The following is an 18,991-nucleotide window of genomic DNA, read 5'->3' on the forward strand; positions in this document are numbered from 1 at the left end:
ACGGATTTGCGAGGAGATAAAGGTTAGTCGCAAAATGATCCTATTTAGCGAGGGATATAAATCCAAGCTATTTCCTCGCTAATTAGTGAGGGATTAGAGAGGAACTATGTTCCTCCCCAGTCCCTCGCTAATTAGTGAGGAAATAGCTTGGATTTATATCCCTCGTTAAATTCTCTCGCTAATCCACGAAATTCTTGTAGTGGCCTAAGATATTGAAAATTAGGGTGTCCTAGTCTATTATTCCATAACATTACTTGGTTTAATGAAGACCACTCATGAAGATACACATTGGGCCTATCACAAGGTGGCTAGGAGCACTTAGAATTGGGCTAGCATAAAGATTAGTGGGCCCTATTTCCTTATTACTTGGGCTACTTCATGAAGCCCGTATTCTTTCATATTATATTATTATAGTATAGTATAGACATCATATTTGTGATCTTGTATTGTTGGCCTTCTAGATTAGGGTTTTGGGCCTTAAGACTTAATGGACCTATTTTTAGACTTATTAGCCTTGGGTTTTTTATTTTAGAATTTATTGTATAGGATTTATAGGGTTTATGTACATTGCACTTAAAGTTAAATGTAATTTAGAGCTCGTTTGCATTACATTTGAGTAATGTGCCTAAAGCATGCTCAAATCAAATATAAATGAAATCTTCTTGAAGCTTTTGGCACGCCAACCTCCATTCTTCCTTCTTCTACTTTTCTTTTCTTTTTCTTTTGTTCGGTGTAATTCACTCTTGAAGCTCGAGGATGAAGATCAAGGTCTTAGAAAGCCATTGGAGAAGGAATCATGCTTTATCCTTCAACTAACTTCCATCATTTTGGTATCATGAGCCATGATTAGCTTCCTTGAGATTTATTCTTTCTTTTCACCATTTAAAATTGTCAAAAATGTTCTTATATGTCTTGGTTGAGTATTGTTGAGGTAGAGCTAGATTTTTACATGAATTTGGATGGATCTACATGTTCTAGATTGAATTCCTTAATTTCTCAATCTTATGCTTTACTAGGTTTTTTTTTATCTTGTGCTTATTTTTCATTTGTTTGAGTCTTGTTCTTATTTGATTCAGTCATTTTGCTTCTAATTGCATGATTCTGATTTTTGAATCTTCAAGTTGTCTAGTAAGTCTTGTTTAGTTCTTTATATGTTATAAATTCAAATGGTAACTAGTTTAACCTAATTTTAGTATTCTTTTGCTAATCTTTTTTATTTGGCCAAATATATTGTGACCTTGTTTGGTGCTTAGTGCTTTTTATTTTACATATTTGATTTCATATCCATTATTAGAGTAATAGTGGATTCATAGAGTTAAGTTTCTATTATGTCTTTTTTAAATTTCAGATTTCATTTGCCTCCAAAAATTCAAATATCCCTTCAATTTTATTTGTTCAAAATTTTTGGCTCCAAAATTTAGGATACATATTCCTTGTGAATTTGAATTTTGAAATTTAAAATTTAAGTGCGACACATGCTAAGTGAAAACTAAGCTTGAGATTCTTTGAATCTAAGTGCACATGTATTTAAATTAATTCTCTTCACTTGGAAATTTAAATTTGAATTTAAAATACTACTAGTTGCAATTTCAATTTGATTTCTATTAAATTAAAAGAAAAAGGCCAAAAAGCTCCTAAATTAAAAAAAAAATGCAATTCAAATTCAAATTGCATAAAACAAGATATACAAATATTTGGAAGAAAAAGCTGAATAAAAGATAAAAGAAAATTTAAATATCAATTGATTTTTGCAACTAGATTCTTTGAGAAAAAAAGGTTCTACTCTAATTCTTTTTTTTTTCTTATTCCTTATTTTAGTTTTCTTAATCCACTCTAGAACCTTTATAGCACATTTCTCTTTGAGTGCTAGCTTTCTTTGAAAACTTAATTTTAGTTTTGTCTATTTTTGAATCTATTTGTGTATGTCAACATCTCTTTCTATTTGAGTTTAGTTTCTTTTAATTTTGTTTTTCTAGTCTTCTCTCATTAACTCTCTTGTTGTGTAAGAGATTTGGTTTGCTTTGTGCTTCTTTGTAGGTGGAGCAATCCTTATTTCATAAGGTAGCATCTTAGGTTGTTGTGGAGAGCCTAGGAGGGACAACTCCCTTGTGGAAAATTGGAGACTTGAAGAGCTACATCAAACACTAAGAGAGCAAACACTTGAAAGAAGTTCAAGAATTTTGCTTGTTTCATTTTGGGTAAAACTTGGCCATTCACTTGTGGAAGTGGTCTTATTGAGATTCCAAGTGTCTCCTTAAGACTTCCATTTTATTTGTACTTCTGCACTTATTTTCTTGAAAATCGTGTGCGAACGAAGGTCATTTGAAGGGTGCAAGAGCTGGTTTGCTTGAAAATCACCTATGAACGAAGGTCATTTGAAGCGTGTGAGAGCTAGTTCACTTAGAAATCATGCACGAACTTGGAGATTTGTTTAAGTGACACAAGAGCTCGTTTGCTAAAAAATCGCACGTGAATGAAGGTTGTGTGAAGGGTGTTAGAGCTCATTCGCTCGAAAATCATGCAGGAACTTGGAGGTTCATGTAAGGGACATGATAGCTCATTTGCTCAGAAATCACGTGTGCATGAAGGTCATGTGAAGGGCACGAGAACTTGTTTGCTTAGAAATCATGGATGAACTTTAAAGTTTGTGACTTTGCTTATGAGTGACATTGGGGGAGTCATATGACAATTGTTGCAACTTTGAAGAAAGGAAAAGAAGAAAAAAAAAAGGGTTTTGATAGTAAAATAATAAATAACTTTGTTGTATTTGCCAAATTTTTTTTATCAAAATAATATTGAATATAATAATTCATATATTAGTAAAGTGTACTTCATGCATGTACATAGCTAGCAATGATATCATATCATGGTGTGGATGACACATTCAAATATTAATAAAGTGTATTTCATTCATGTGTGTAGCTAGTAGTGATATTGATGTCTTATCATGGAGTAATAAAAGAATAACCTCCTTAATTTAGATTTCTACTGTAAAATGTTAGATTGAACCTATTTTGATGTTTATCAGTGGAGAGATCATGTTCATCTCGACAAGCCTTACAATGCTTATTTTGTAGGCATTGTACATTGGGCTCAACATGGTGATGTCGTCAGTGAAGGTATGGTTGCAATGTTTGTTGACAAGCTGCCTTATGGGAGCTTGAGGAGGGTAATGACTATCCTCATCGAGCTAGAAGTTTTGTGTGATGCTAGTGTCTTAGGTCAATATAGAGGTTGTGTAATCCTCTATTGTTAGGACACTGGTTTCTAAGTGGATGTTGTTCTCTTGGAGTAGAGCCCACAGTTCTTGTTTGTAATGTACGTGATTGGCTTCATAATGCACACAATTGGTCTCGTGTTGTCGATGAAGGGCTACCAAGGATTCTTCTAACGTCTTTGAATGGCTTTCATGCATTGTAATAATTCGACATTGGATAGTGTGATACTCGAGCCTATGGTGAATCAGGGTTTGTTGTGAAGGTTCTAACTATGTTGTTGTTCATTGTTTGGTTTCGAGTGAGAATCATGTGTGGCTAGAGGATAATTCCACCCTATGATGGATGCCAAATGTTCCTACCAAAATTTTCTAGTGCTCTAACGACAAGGATGATGTTTTGTTTGCTCCGATATCTACAACGATGGGGACACTTGCAAAGACACTCCAATGATCAAGTTAGAGGAGAGTTTAGGTTAAGAATGAAAATAGGCTAGAATGATACCTTGTGCCCTACATATAGGTGATTAATCTTTTCTTTAAGTATTGAAATGATGTTGTATGATATCTTAGAGATATATTTCGATGATTGCATGAAAAATATTATTATTGATTAACGAATATATTATTCCTGATAAGAAAAGATATTTTGCCAGGTGAATATAATGTGATTGATTACGGTATTCTAGAAGAAATTAATGTCAAGATATCTCATTAGTTGTTAAGAGTTAACCGCTTATAGTTTCACTTTATAATGATTAGCTGAAAGCCTAGTGTGAGGAGTAGGACAAGGCCAAGTTGACCTAATCAAGTTGGGTGGTACATAATCATTTGAAATTATCTCATCATAATTATACCAATTTCTAAAATTAAACATAATTATAGAAAAACAAAATTTACACTTCTCCTTTTGTTATTATAAAGATAAAGATAAAGATAAAGTTTTTTCTCCTTCTAAACATTAATTAGGTGAAAAATAATAAAGTAGAAATAAAAGAATGTAAAAAATATTAAGGGTAATTTTTGAAAAGTAATCCAAGTTATTGATAAATTTAATGTTATTAACTAAATTACTAATTATATATGTGTGTGTGAGAGAGAAGGGGTTTAAGTGATCTTGATGTAATTTTTATCAACTATTATACAACTCAATAATTTTATATTAAATATAATTTTTTAAAATTTATCATTAGAGTAAAAGTTTCTTACTTTTAGATCATATATACAAAATTTTATATTAATCTAAAATGATTTGATACTTCATTCTTATAGAATAGAATTGATATAATATATATATATATATATTTTAAAATTTATTAAAATATAAACATTTTGATCATTTTTAAATTATTATTTAATTTTAATAAAATTTAATATAAACATATAAGATGGTATAAAATTATAATTCAACAAAATTTATATTTAAAATAAAATTATTAAATAATATAATAATTACTAAAAATTACACACTTATCATTATATAAATAAAAGAACACTTATGGTTACAATTGTTCGTCATCCCCACCCACTTTTTACTCTTTTCGATTTACTCTATTTATTTATACAATTTAATAATTTTTAAAACTTTATTTTTATGCTCAGTGTATCTTTATCCATTTGATTCGCTGCAAACGAATGGCTGGGACAAAGCGAGTTGCCCTTAGTCACCATTCTTCAACTGATTCGAATGAGGCTCAGTGAAAGGTAAGAACCCATCTCATGCTGCTTCCTCAATTATCCCTGCGACTTCTTAGAACTTCAATTGTTTGAAAGTTGGTTTTCCTCTTTTGCTTCTAAATTTCTGAGAAATGATTAGCGTTTGGCCCTTCAAAGTTAACCACTGGGAGGTCCCTCGCTTTGATTTAGGCCCTTCTGGTGTCACTGATCTGAACAGGAGAAGGAGGGTGAAACTGGGTTTTGTTTTTTCCGTTTCTCGTGGTGCAAAAGTTAGTGTTTTTCAGTGTTCAAGAGGGTATGGAACTGTGGTATTTTCTAGACACCCAAAATTGGATTTTAGATGTGGGTTTATTTTGGGATGTTCTGGGCCCAAATTTGGTATCATTTTGAACCCAAACAAGAGTCATGTTGGAGACTTGGCTCCACCCTTGGGGTGGGCATTGGAGGAGGAAGGTGTTGAGAGTGAATTGGTTGGGGAGAAGATGGATTCTAATGATGAATTAGTTAAGGAGAAGATGGATTCTAACGAAGAATCGATTAGCTGTGGGTTAGAGAGTGTAAATTCTTTGAATTTGGATCAAGTTCAGGACAGTGATTGTGAACAAAAATTGCATGCTGATCACAGTAGCAAGGAAGGTGGCAAAGAGGAGTGTGATGGTAAGGTTGATGTTAGAGCTCTTGCCTTGAGATTGCGGACAGCGAAGACAGTGGAGGATGTGGAGGAGATTCTTGAGGACAAGGGGGACTTGCCTCTCCAGGTGTTTTCAACGGTGATTAGTGGTTTTGGTAAAGAGAAAAGAATGGATTCCGCATTGATTCTTTTTGACTGGATGAAGAAGAGGAAGGTAGAAACGAATGGAATCTTTGGCCCTAACCTTTTCATATATAATGGTCTATTAGGTGTAGTTAAACAATCTGGACAATTTGCGAAAATGGAGGCCATTCTCAATGAAATGGCTGAAGATGGAATCACCTATAATGTTGTGACATACAACACCTTGATGGCAATTTATGTTGAGAAAGGAGAGTGTGATAAAGCTCTCAATATGCTTGAGGAGATCCAGAAAAATGGCCTTACCCCGTCTCCGGTATCCTATTCTCAAGCCTTGTTGGCATATCGGAGAATGGAAGATGGCTATGGAGCTCTAAATTTCTTTGTGGAGTTTAGAGAAAAATATCGTCAAGGTGAAATAGGAAAAGAGGGTGACGGAGAAGATTGGGAGAAAGAATTCATGAAGCTTGAGAAGTTCACTATCCGTGTTTGCTATCAAGTAATGCGCAGTTGGCTTGTCAGTCGTGATAACTTAAGCAACAATGTGTTGAAGTTTCTTGTTGACATGGATAATGCTGGGATTCAGCTGACGCAGGCTGAACTTGAGCGGCTTTCGTGGGCTTGTACCCGTGAAGATCACTACATTGTTGTGAAAGAGCTGTACAATAGAATAAGAGGAAGGTATGATAAGATCAGCTTGTCTGTCTGCAACCATGCAATTTGGTTGATGGGGAAAGCCAAGAAGTGGTGGGCAGCGTTAGAGGTATATGAAGATTTATTGGACAAAGGACCAAAACCAAATAACTTGTCATATGAACTGGTAGTTTCCCACTTCAATTTTCTTCTCAGTGCAGCCAAGAGAAAAGGAATTTGGAGATGGGGTGTTAGGTTGTTAAACAAGATGGAGGATAAAGGCCTAAAACCGGGAAGTAAGGAATGGAATGCAGTTCTTGTGGCCTGTTCCAAGGCTTCAGAAACTACTGCAGCTGTGCAAATATTCAAGAGAATGGTGGAAAATGGTGAAAAACCCACTATAGTATCATATGGGGCTTTATTGAGTGCACTTGAAAAGGGGAATCTCTATGATGAAGCGCTCCGTGTGTGGGACCATATGGTCAAGGTTGGGGTTGAACCAAATGCTTATGCCTACACAATCTTGGCTTCAATTTATACTGCACTGGGAAATTTTAATAGAGTTGATGCCATCATTCAGGAGATGGTAACACTAGGAATTGAGGTAACGGTAGTGACATACAATGCAATAATTACCGGTTGTGCACGGAATGGTATGAGCAGTGCAGCATATGAATGGTTTCACCGAATGAAAGTTCAGAACATCTCCCCCAATAAGATAACTTACGAAATGCTGATTGAGGCCCTTGCAAATGATGGAAAGCCAAGGCTGGCATATCAGTTATATACGAGAGCTAAGAACGAAGGCCTTACCCTCTCTACAAAAGCTTATGATGCAGTTGTACAATCCTCTCAGGCCAACGGTGCAACCATTGAATTAGGTCTTTTAGGACCTCGCCCTGCTGATAAAAAGAAGACAGTGCAAATTAGAAAAACATTGACCGAATTCTACAACTTGGCTGGTGTTCCCAGGAGAAGTAGTAAACCGTTTGATAGAAGTGAAATTTATCACTCACAGACACAAGAAAGTCCATAAGTAGTTTAATACATTGAAATTAGCATAGTCAAATATTTTGTAGCCTCTGTACATTCTGCTCTGTCATAGCTTGAGATTTTTTGTATCCTTAGCCAAGAAGGTAAGAGAATCACAGTCATGTTTTCTTCCACTTTTCTTAGCAAAATAGAGATGTAACCCATTTTGCGGAACTATCATTAGAATTATTGCTCAAATTCTGCTCAAATATTTGAAAGGACATGGAAATTTGTCCCTCTTAAGTATAGTATAATATTAATCTTGACAGTTTTTCCAATTGCTGCCATTATTCGTTTCTTCATGAAAAGGAAAGATTTGTTGTTGGTGTTATTTTGTATTCCGAATGAAATCTGTTCTTTTATTTTATGAATTTTGTATGGTAGGTTGTGTCCTCAGTATGATTGAATTGACATTTGTTGAAATTTATTTAGATATTGATGTTTTAATTGCTGCAAATCCATGCATGATGCGGATATAGTATCATTTTCCGTACAAATTATGTCTGTTTCTGTCAAACATATTTGAGAAACTCCTCGCCATTTTTTTGCTATGGTTGGATTTACATTGCACAAAGTTGGGCAGGACATAGGGAAAGGGTTATTCTCTTGAGATCTTTAATTTTGTTTCTTTGTTATTTCTTCTTTGGTGTTACTGATTATTGGGACAACCAAAAGGTAAGGTGATGCAACAAATTTGAAGCCAAATATTCAATTAACTTTGTTGCATAGAATAGTTACTTGCCATGTTCCTTTTCCTTTTATATCCATATACTTCTTAAATCTCTTGAAGTAGTTGCATTAGGTGATTACAATCTGTTAGGAACCAACCATCGGAAAGGAAAACGGATGGTTGAACAGAATCAAACCCAAAGAACTGCAAGCAAAAAAAAAAAAAGAATAAGTACTTGTTTGTTTACTGTTTTTAAAAACATTTTTCTCTTTTTCAAAAGTTGTCTATTGAGCACATTTGAAAGTTCCCGAGCGTAGTTCTGTTTTCTAAAAGTTTATCTCCTGAGAACATGAGCAGAAACATTTGATTTGAGTAAGCATTTTGTTTTTGTTTTTTATTTTAAAAATAATTTTCAAAACCTAATAGATTTTTGAATTAGAAATTGATTATTAGCCAATGTAAAATTGTTTTAGATTTTTCTTAAAACGAAAAAAATAAGTGAGAAAGGAATCAAATAAGCCCTAATATTCCCTATTGATAAGTTTCACATAGAACCAGATGCTTGGATCCTTAGCTATATAGTCTTTGCCTTGAATCTTGATACATTACCAAAATAAACCTCCTTTTCTTCTGTTTACAGCATCTCTATTTTAATATAACTGAGTAATTCTCACCGATGAATCTTCTGAATTTCACTTATATAAAGTTTTGAATCTCATTCATCAACACCATTATTCCATATTCTGCTTTACCTCTCTCATCATAACTCTTACTCTTGTGAGATGACAAATATTTGTATGTATAACCCAATCACTATTTAAGGTGAGAAATCAGTTGGGGGAAACCGATTTCTCACTTTTCAATTTCAGCCCCTTTCCCATTTTGTATATCATATCTATTTGAGAAATCAGTTGTTGAGAAACCGATTTCTCAATAGGTTTTTTTTTAATTGTTTTTAATTTTTTTTTGTTTTCAATTTTTGTTAAACTTTTTAAATTTAAAAAATATTTTAATAAATTTATAATTAAAATTTAATAAAACAATTAATCTTTTTTGGTTATATATACATATATTTAATAACTAATTTATTTAAAACTGAATAATTAAATTAAATACATTAATATATTTTATACAAAAAATACATATTTTGTTTAAAATTTTTTAAATATGTATATATTTTTATTTTCTTTTTCTCATTAAGTTTTTTAATATATTTTATAATTTAAATATTTTAAATTTATTAAATAAATATAGATAAGTTAATATTTTGTATGAATTTAATAATTTTAATTTTGGTCAAATATACAAATATTAATATTTTTATTAATTTAAATATTTAAATTATATTTAATAAACATAAAAATTTCAATATTTTTAATTAATAAAATAATTAAACTGTTTTTGTTATATATATATATATATATTAATAATTAATTTAGTTAAAAGTAAAAAATTAAACTTTATAGATTAATATATTATATACGAAAAATATATATTTAGTTTAATTATTTTATGAAATATGTATAAATTTAAAATTTCAATATTATACTTATATTCAATTTTTTAAAATTGATTTTATTATTCAAATTAAATTTATAAAATATAAAAAATTGAATAATGTAATTTAATAATTAATTTGTTATGTTTGTAAATATGTATAATTTATTTAATATATTGATTTTGTATTAATAATTATAGATAATTATATTTGTTATTAAATAAATGATAGTATTATTTAATTAAATATTAGAAATGGTAAAAAAAAGAGTACAAAATTGTTGGAATGAAAAGACAAATTAAAATTACAAACATGATACTTGTGAAAGACACACAACAAAATCAATCGAAATTTAGATGTAGGCCTTAAAAAACTGTCAATTTAAGCTTGTTGACTTGAATTCCCTTGACGATAAGGACATTTTTTCTTGGCTGCACAGAGAACATCCTTTTGGTTGTCTTGGTTCAACTATATCCATTTAAGTGTGTATTCTAGATGACTTCATACGACCTTTTTTATTTCTAATCTTTTCCAAATTTGGTATGATTTGTAGTTCTTCACAATCCGGCTAATAAGATTTGTTAGGTAGTTCACCAAATAATTCATTATATACATTTGAAACATACTATAATGTGTATATCTAATGTATGCAGCCACAACATGGGGAGCATGACATGTGAAGCTTCTGGAATTTCTCGCAGTCACACCACTTGTCATGTAGTCTAACCGTGAAATTTCCAATCGATCGTCTTTCTCTTAGGTTAATGGTCTCTTGCACTAGAAAACATGTACTATAACGATCAAATTCGAGGACATGATGACTATTAGCCTTTAATTCTACATCTCTCATAACTTTATTGATTATTTCAGTATAAATTTGGCCAGCCTTATCGACTTCTTTCCCTCTTTGGATGAATAAGGCATTACGTCTCTTATAAGTCGACATGATAATTGTAGAAATTGGCAAGTTTCTTGTTTTTCTAAGAATGGAATTTATTGCCTCTGCCAAGTTGGTAGTCATGTGTCCCCATCGTTGGCCACTATCCCATGCAAGAGTCCATTGTTCTTTTGGTATAGTGTTGAGTCATTCAATTACACCTTTGATTTCTGGTTCTCTCCTCAGTGTGTTGTAGTAGTAATTGAATCTTGGCTCAGTCATAGTATTGTTGAAATATGGTCAAACATAAAAATAATTAATGATAAGTTTGAAATTAAAAAAAAAACCTACATACCCATGTTGATGATTATCTTTTTTCTTTTTGCATTCTTGAAATGCCTCATGAAATTTTGGACAATATGACGAATAGAAAACACATACACTGAATTTTCCGATGTCCAACCACTTCCTTGTCCAGCGTAGACATTTTTTGTGGACTCGTGCCTTTCAGAAATTAAGTAAAGGCCATCTTGAGGGAAAACATATCTTTTTAGGTAATGTAGAAAGAAAAATCATGCATCTGTTGTTTCACCCTCAACAATGGCAAAGACAATTGGAAAGATTTTGTTGTTACCATCTTGAGCCACGACCACGAGGAGAGTTCCTTTGTATTTTCCATACAAGAATGTGCCATCAACTTGAACAATGGGCTTACAGTATTTTAACCCATTGATACAAGGTTTAAATATCCAAAATACTCTATGGAATTGAACATAATCATGAACCATCTCACCTTGTTGGTTGTATAGTGGCCTTGTTTGCTTCTCAATAACAAATCCATTAAGAAATATTGTCATGGAATTGAGCAACTTGGGTAAATCATGGTAAGATTGTTCCCAATTTCCATGTAAGTCTTCAATTGCCTTTTGCTTTGCCATCCATGCTTTGCGATATGAGATTGTGTACCCTTCAACACTTTTGATGCGTGCTATTATTGTTGGAATTGAAATTGATGGATCACTCTCCACCAATGCAAGAATATTTTTGCTAATATATACATAGCCAAGGTTGACATGATCTTGTGTGATAACAGGGGATGAACAAGAATGTTCATCTGATATCTTACGAACCTCCCATTTTTTGGCTTTTATTAATGAAAGTTGCTCTACAACTCCAATCGCATCCATTGTTAGCACATCGTGCAACAATTAATGTTGGTGACGATTTCTCCACCCTATAATATAAACCTTTCTTTATATGGTATGCGTTTAAAACATGTTGGACTTCCTCCTTTGGGTCGAAAGTTATGCCTTGAAACAGGGTGTTAGGAGCATAGTTGACATCAACATGGTCAAGTGCATGTCTATACTCAGGGTCGGCGAAATCTATTTGCAAATCAACATTATGCATGTGTGATGGGAAATTGAATGTGGTTGAAGATGTGCCTACATGTTGAGGCTGTTGTAGATTAAGATCTTGTTCGTCTTATCATCGTCTCGTTGGAGTCTTACATCATCTTTGCCCTTACTAAAAGGACCGACTTCTTCTTTAGGAACTCCAACTTCAGGAACTCCTTCTTCTTCTTCTTCTTGTGGGACTCCAAATGTAAGGAGGTTGGTAAAGGATCCATGTGGTAAAGGATCATCATTCAGGTATAGTGAGTCATAGGTGCTTTGAAAAGGGTAGAAACTAGGTGGGTGAAAGAACTTGTGTGTGGATAATGAAGGTTGATTTTGATAAGAAGAAGGTTGGTTTCATAGGAAAAAGGTTGGTTTTGATAGGTAGAAGGTTGGTTTTCATAGGAAAATGTTGGTTTTGATAGGAAGGTGGAGGGTTGTTATTTATTGGTGTGAGATCCGCATATAGTTGAGCAGAAGTAAAAAGTTTATGGCTACGAACCATTTGAATCATACCATGAACATCTTCATCATCGGTAAGCTTGAAAGCTTGAAAATTAAGCATTCCTTCACCTATCACTTGTGGATATCAGAAGTAAAGTTGATTGACTAAATGTGGTTGTGGTAAGTTAAGTCTTATTTGGATCTTGGCTTTCAACGCATCAAGTGTGATACGTGGAGTAACTGAGAAAAACATTAGGTCAGAGGATACAAAAGTATCCCCTTTGTTTGTTTGAGTGATTTCACCATTGAAGAAGACCAACACGCGAAAAGAAGAGGAATACATTATAGTAGACAAAGAGTTTGTATATCTGAATTTGAAAACAAGAATATTTGGATCAATTGCACTCTACATTTGAAAATAAGAATGGTCTCATTTAAATAGAATGTGGAGATAGGGTTCTATCAATGAAACTCATCAGTAAAGGTATTGGATTCCTAACGCGCATGCATTAATGACACTCTAAATCAATGACACCCTGAATCAATGACACTATGAATCAATGGTACTCTGAATCAATGACACTCATGACTAAAGCATTAGATTCCTGATGTGCGTGCAAGCTAATGTGGACAAACGTAAAGTCATTGGATTCTTGACACTTTGGGACCAAGGCAATGACACCCTTCATAAAGCATGAAATTTTTGACGCTCTAGGACAAAGCAATTGATGACACTCTGCACAAAGTCTTTGGATTCCTGACGCTCTGGAACAAAGACAATGACACTCTACATAAAGCATTAACTTTCTGATGCAATGAGATAAAGCAATTGATGACACTCTGCGCACAGTCTTTGGATTCTTGACACTCTATCACGAAGACAATGACACTCTACATAAAGTATTTGATTCCTGACACAATAAACTAATTCATCACAATAATATTAACTGTCTCAAATTTTTTGCACTATATATACACTACATACGTTCTAACCTTAAACACACAACAAAAGATCAATTCTCTTTAGCTATTACATTCTTCAATTTTATTGCTATTGTTCTTCAAGAATGTCTTTTTCATCTTCAACTGTGTTGTGGAAACAACACCTCCATAGGTCAAATGAAACTCATCTTATGGTAAGTTAATATATATTTCATAATGTTTACAAGTAATATTATTCATTACTAACATTTCAATTCTACCATATTTGCAGACAACAAGTGGTCAAGTAATTCAATCTTACTATCATTCTATGCCTGCACCTGACCCAAGAATTGAACACTTGTTGGAGGTTGCTGGCTTTGGCGAGTTGCCAAAATCAGAAATTTTAAAATTGATGATTTTTTGATAATGAAGTTAGCGGAAAAACATACAGAAGGGGGGTGGTTGAATGTGTGTGAACGAAAGAGTTTTAAAATTGTTTCGCAACGAGACTATTTTTTGTCTAATGAAAATATTACTTTGAACACTTGAAACTATGCACGGTTGGCTCAGAAAAAGATTTTTCAGTCTGATGATTTATCATCTGCTTGAAGAAGAAATTTCTTATTGGTAAAAATATTTTTCTAAGTAATGAGTTGAAAAAATATATTTTTCATCTGGAAATGGTTATTGTAAAAAGGATTTAATAAGTGGACGAAATTTGTAATGATATAATAGTTAAATAAAATTTCGTCTGAAAAGAAATAAAGAGTGCACAATGTTTTTATACTGGTTCACTCGACCTGAGCTATGCCCAGTCTCCTTCAACTGAAGGGTTCCACTAATCACAACGAATTACAAGTATTCTCAACCACTTCTGGTTCGTCAACTTCACTCGTTGACATTAGTATTCTTAAACCACTTCTGGTTCCCCGAGTATTCTCAACCACTCCTGATTCGTCAACTTCACTTGTCGACGCTAGTATTCTTAAACCACTTATGGTTCTCCAAGTATTCTTTCAAATAGCCTCTTCAGGCTTTACAGTAGATGAATGGTTTTGAGTGTGTGTATAACTCTCACATAGAGGATAGTATGGTTTCTACACTCGCTAAGGTACTCAACCTTAGTTTTACAAGGATATGTGTTTAGAGTGTGTATGTAACTCTCGTAGAGAGGATAGGGTAATTTATACACTCACTAAGATAAGCTATCTTAGTTTTTCACAGATATTCAAGACTGTATAGGAAGAGATATGAGAATGTTTTAATGTTTTCTTTTCTCGCTGCTTCACTTCTCTATTTCTTCTCTTCTCAGGTCTTGATATTTATAGCCTTGTGATAAATCTGCCCGTTGTTTGAATTTGAATGTGTCCGTTGAGACGGAGTTTCCCATTGGTGCTGATAGTAGTTCGTTCATGGCTATGTAGATCTTTCATTTAATGCATTTGGTCTTGCGTTAAATGTTTGCTTGCCAAATTTGAGTTACGTGAAGTCCTTTGCGTAGTTTGTTTATTTTTATGTTTGACTTCAATCATAACTTAGGTATTTCTTTTCTCTTTCTGTCAGTGTAGCTGCAAAGACGTTATCTTTTTTTGAAAAGTAGGTGTACTTGCTTTGACACTCGCAGCTTTTGCTTGTGAATTCGCGCTCTTCTATTTTTCTTCTTTCTTTTCATATTTTTTTTTTGGATGACTTCGTGTGTTTTTCTTATGAATGGAGACGATATATGATATTCCTCGTTGTGACTAGTGGACTTCAAATGCATTTCAATATACTTCATCTGTGTCTAGAAATTTGAGTCTCCGTCTATGAATTAGACTTTGACTTTTCCTTTCATCTGGTTTGACCTTTCCTTTCATCTGATTTGACTTCTCTTTTCGTCAGGTCAGCTGTGCAGATGGAAAACTTTTAATTCCATCTAGGATGCTTCGTCTTAGATTATCCATCGTCTGATATTTTGAACTTCGTCTAGTTGACCATTAGGCTCCAACTTTGTCTTGTTCTTGACTTAGCCTTGTTTGATGCTTGTTTTGGCCTTTCATATGATACTTCAAGACTTCGTCTGCTAGTGTGCTTTGTCTTGTATCTTGCTTTTGACCAGGTTTTAGTCTTGATGCTTGATCAGTTCGTCTGATGTTTCGTTTATCTCAACCAAACATGCTATGTGCAAAAATGCGTACTCCATTTTTCAATCTGTTCTCATATTTATCTTAAACACTAACATATAAGTTAGAAATAACAATATGCATTATATTTGTCATGTTCAAAATCTTGCTGGGAATTGCTTCGTCTGACTTAACAGATAATGTCTTTGGTGGAGAGGTGGAGACCCGAGACACATACTTTTCACCTCCCAGTTGGTGAGTGCACGATCACTTTGGAAGATGTGGCACTACAACTAGGTTTGAGAATCGCCGACAAAGCAGTCATTGGACCAACTTTCTTTGACTGGTAAGAATTATGTTATGAGTTGTTAGGATTCGTACCTTCGAAAAGGGAAGCCCTAATTGGCTCAACCATAAAACTAAAATGGTTAAGAGACCATACAATTACACTACCAGATGAACCCACTGAACAACAATTGCACCAACATTATAGGGCATATATCTTAGGGTTGATTGGTGATGTAATTATGCCAGACAAGTCAGGTAACAGACTTCACTTAATGTATTTACCATTATTGGTTGACTTGTAACGTGCAAGACAATATAGTTGGGGTTCTACTTGTTTGGCACATTTGTATAGAGAAATGTGTAGGGCGATTTATCCATCGTTAAAGAAAATGGGTGGATGTTCTTTGCTTTTGCAGTCTTGGGCTTGGTATCGCATGCCCTTCATCCAACCAAGAGTTGAACGAGATATTACATATCTGCTTGCATTGAGGTATGAATTAACTTATATACCACTTTAATACATCGAACAACTACATTCTACCTAAAATTTTATCAATGTACAATTTTTTTAGATGGCCAGGAAGAGGGCTAAGATTTACAAGCACGCCTCATGGAGACTTACTTGGCTACAGATTAAGCTATGACAACATGAATCATAACGAGTTAATACGATGTCAACTTCTCTCAAACATACTCTCTTTTATTCAATTAACTTATACCCTAAACCTTTTTCTTTTTCCAGTTTCTGTGGATGCCATATAGGGGATTTGAGTCCTCATTGCCAACATGTGCTTACAAGGATTCCAGAATATGGACTTCTTGTACTGCTTTAACTTCATTTGCAGTTGTAGTATGACATCAAAGTGATAGAGTCCAATTTCAATTTGGCTTACGATAACCAATCCTCATTAATGAAGCCCATAATTTTGATAAAATGCACGAAATAGACATGAGAGGACACAACAACACCAACTTGGCTGAACAACATGCAGATTGGATTTCTATTCGGAAAGACAGATGCAAACATGTTTTTGGGCAACCACTTCAAGGGCCTCTCCAACACACTCCTAAGTATTTGCAATGGTTTCAAAATTCAAAATTATTTCTTTGTAGCCAATATTCTTCATTTGGTGCATTCACTTCTAGTACACAACTCCCAATAACTATAGGATTTCAACAACATTATCTAATACCATCACAAACCCCAGTAACTGGAGATAACCACCCACCTTATAGTGTGGAACAATATCCCCAATCTTTTTTAATGAATCCACCATTTCATACACACCATGAACAATTCATGTACACCCCACCATCAACAACAACTCCCACAGAAGACATCATGAGCAATCTTTTTGGCGTCGACGTACACAAGCCACAAAGTACATATGATTACATGCAAAACATGAATTTTTCTTCATTTTCTTCTTATCACTCTGAGGTCGGTGGAAGTGTTTCATCGAATCCAGACACAGATACTATTCATATAGGACATGATGAGGAGCAAGTTGAACCACAACAACCACGCATTGGTCGTCGAAACCCAATAAGGAATCGACAACCTCCAAGGTGTGGAACTGGTCGGCATAGACATCATTAAACTAGCTTGCTGTTATGTAATTTGGTAGATTGTGATTGTGTTATTCTTATTTATTGGATCTCCTATTTTGTTGGGATAAATATTTTAAAATTATTCATCTCAATTAAAGTATAATTTCATTTCCTATGTCTCAAATTAAAGGAAATAAAAATAATAATTAAATTTTACATATTTATAATTTTAACAAATGATTTACTAAATTATAATATTAAATTTTCTATATTTTTAAAATGTAATTTCATTATTAAAAAATATATTATTCTTTATATTTTTTTGAAAGATATTATTGCTAACAACAAATACTTAAATTAATTACAATTCTACATTGTTAATTTAAATTTAACATTATTTTGAATTAATATTAATCATTCTTAATGATATTTATAAAAAAATATTTTTCTACGAATTTAAACATACAGTATTTCATAAAATAATATTGTTATAAAAATTCAATAATCAAAGTTATTTAAATATCTATATTTATTAAAAAAAAAACCGAATTATTCAAAAGTATTAAAATATTTATATCTTTGACCAAAATTAAAATTATTAAATTCATACAAAATATTAACTAATCTATATTTATTAAATAAATAAAAAAATTTAGATTTAAAAAGTTTAACAAAAATTGAAAATAAAAAATAAAAAATAAAAAAACCTGTTGAGAAATCAGTTTCTCAACAACCGATTTCTCAAACAGGTATAATATACAAAATGGGAAGGGAACTGAAATTGAAAGGTGAGAAATCAATTTCCCCTCAACTGATTTCTCACCTTAAATAGTGATTGAGTTATTTTGATAAATAAAATAGGGGTGAAGTTGCTTAGGAAATAAAATAGAAAAAAGTATATTAAAAAAATGTCATTATAGAACCTTAAAAAAATTATATAAATATTAATATAAAATATATTTTTGAAGGGGTCCAAACGAGAATTTTGTTGGTGTCGTCATGATAAAATCCATGTGAGGATGATATATTTAGTTTTGTAAACGATGATGTTATTTAATAATTTGAGAGAAAAAAAATGAAGAGTCCATATGATTTTATGAATAGTCACTATTTACATAACTAAATGTGGTCCCTAAACAATCAAATTATTGATGAATACATAATAAACCATTAAATGATGCATTACATTCCATAAAACCAAATAAATCATTGTCACATGGATTTAATAATAAACTCGTGTTACTTATATGAAAATGACGTTACAAAAAAAAATTAACAGTAAAGACTAAGAAGGATTAAAATGTAAGTATATAAACTAAAAATGTTTATTTTAAACTATAGGAATAAAATGTAAGTAACTTTTAAAGTTATAGAGCCTTAAAAAATTATATAAATATTAATATAAAATATTTTTTAAGGGGTCCAAACAAGGATTTTGTTAGTTTTGTCCTTGGACTAGTCCTGATTAAATTCACATGAGGATGATATATTTAGTTTTGTAAATGATAATGTATCATTTAATGGTTTGAGAGAGAGAAAAAATAGAGTCCATATGATTTTATGAATGGTCAATATTTACATAATTGAATGTGATCCAACTGAACAATCAAATTATTGATAAATACATAATAAACCATTAAATGATACATTATTGTTCATAAAACCAAATAAATCACTGTCACATGGATTTAATAATAAACTCATGTTACTCACACGAAAATGCTGTTACAAAACAAAATTAACAGTAGAGACTAAAAAAGATTAAAATGTAAGTATATAAATTAAAAATATCTATTTTAAACTATAGGTATAAAACAATAAAATGAGTGAAATTATAAAGATTAAAATAAATACTCTTTAGGATGCTCCCTTGGTTATAAATAAATACTCTTTATTTTAACCTTAAAATAAA

At 32.4% G+C, this 18,991-nt stretch overlaps 1 protein-coding gene and 1 long non-coding RNA gene across 2 annotated transcripts; both read left to right on the forward strand.

Annotated features, from left to right (window-relative positions):
- Positions 1–4,469: 4,469 nt before the first annotated feature.
- Positions 4,470–18,901, forward strand: LOC145956733 (uncharacterized). The gene is made up of 3 exons (XR_014432974.1): positions 4,470–4,918; positions 10,150–16,018; positions 16,101–18,901. It is a non-coding gene; the product is annotated as an uncharacterized LOC145956733 (long non-coding RNA).
- On the forward strand, positions 4,911–7,615 carry LOC109812857 (uncharacterized). Its single transcript, XM_020376918.3, has one exon. The coding sequence runs from the start codon at positions 5,023–5,025 to the stop codon at positions 7,330–7,332; it is 2,310 nt and encodes a 769-aa protein (XP_020232507.1). The 5' UTR covers positions 4,911–5,022; the 3' UTR covers positions 7,333–7,615.
- Positions 18,902–18,991: the final 90 nt, after the last annotated feature.

Source organism: Cajanus cajan, chromosome 4 (genome assembly GCF_000230855.2).
Source record: "Cajanus cajan strain Asha chromosome 4, NIPB_CcT2T_4, whole genome shotgun sequence".
Classification (NCBI taxonomy): domain Eukaryota; kingdom Viridiplantae; phylum Streptophyta; class Magnoliopsida; order Fabales; family Fabaceae; genus Cajanus; species Cajanus cajan.

Bases quoted from the DNA above. Each gene is read 5' to 3' on its own strand.
- LOC109812857 (XM_020376918.3), top strand. From the start codon at position 5,023: ATGATTAGCGTTTGGCCCTTCAAAGTTAACCACTGGGAGGTCCCTCGC.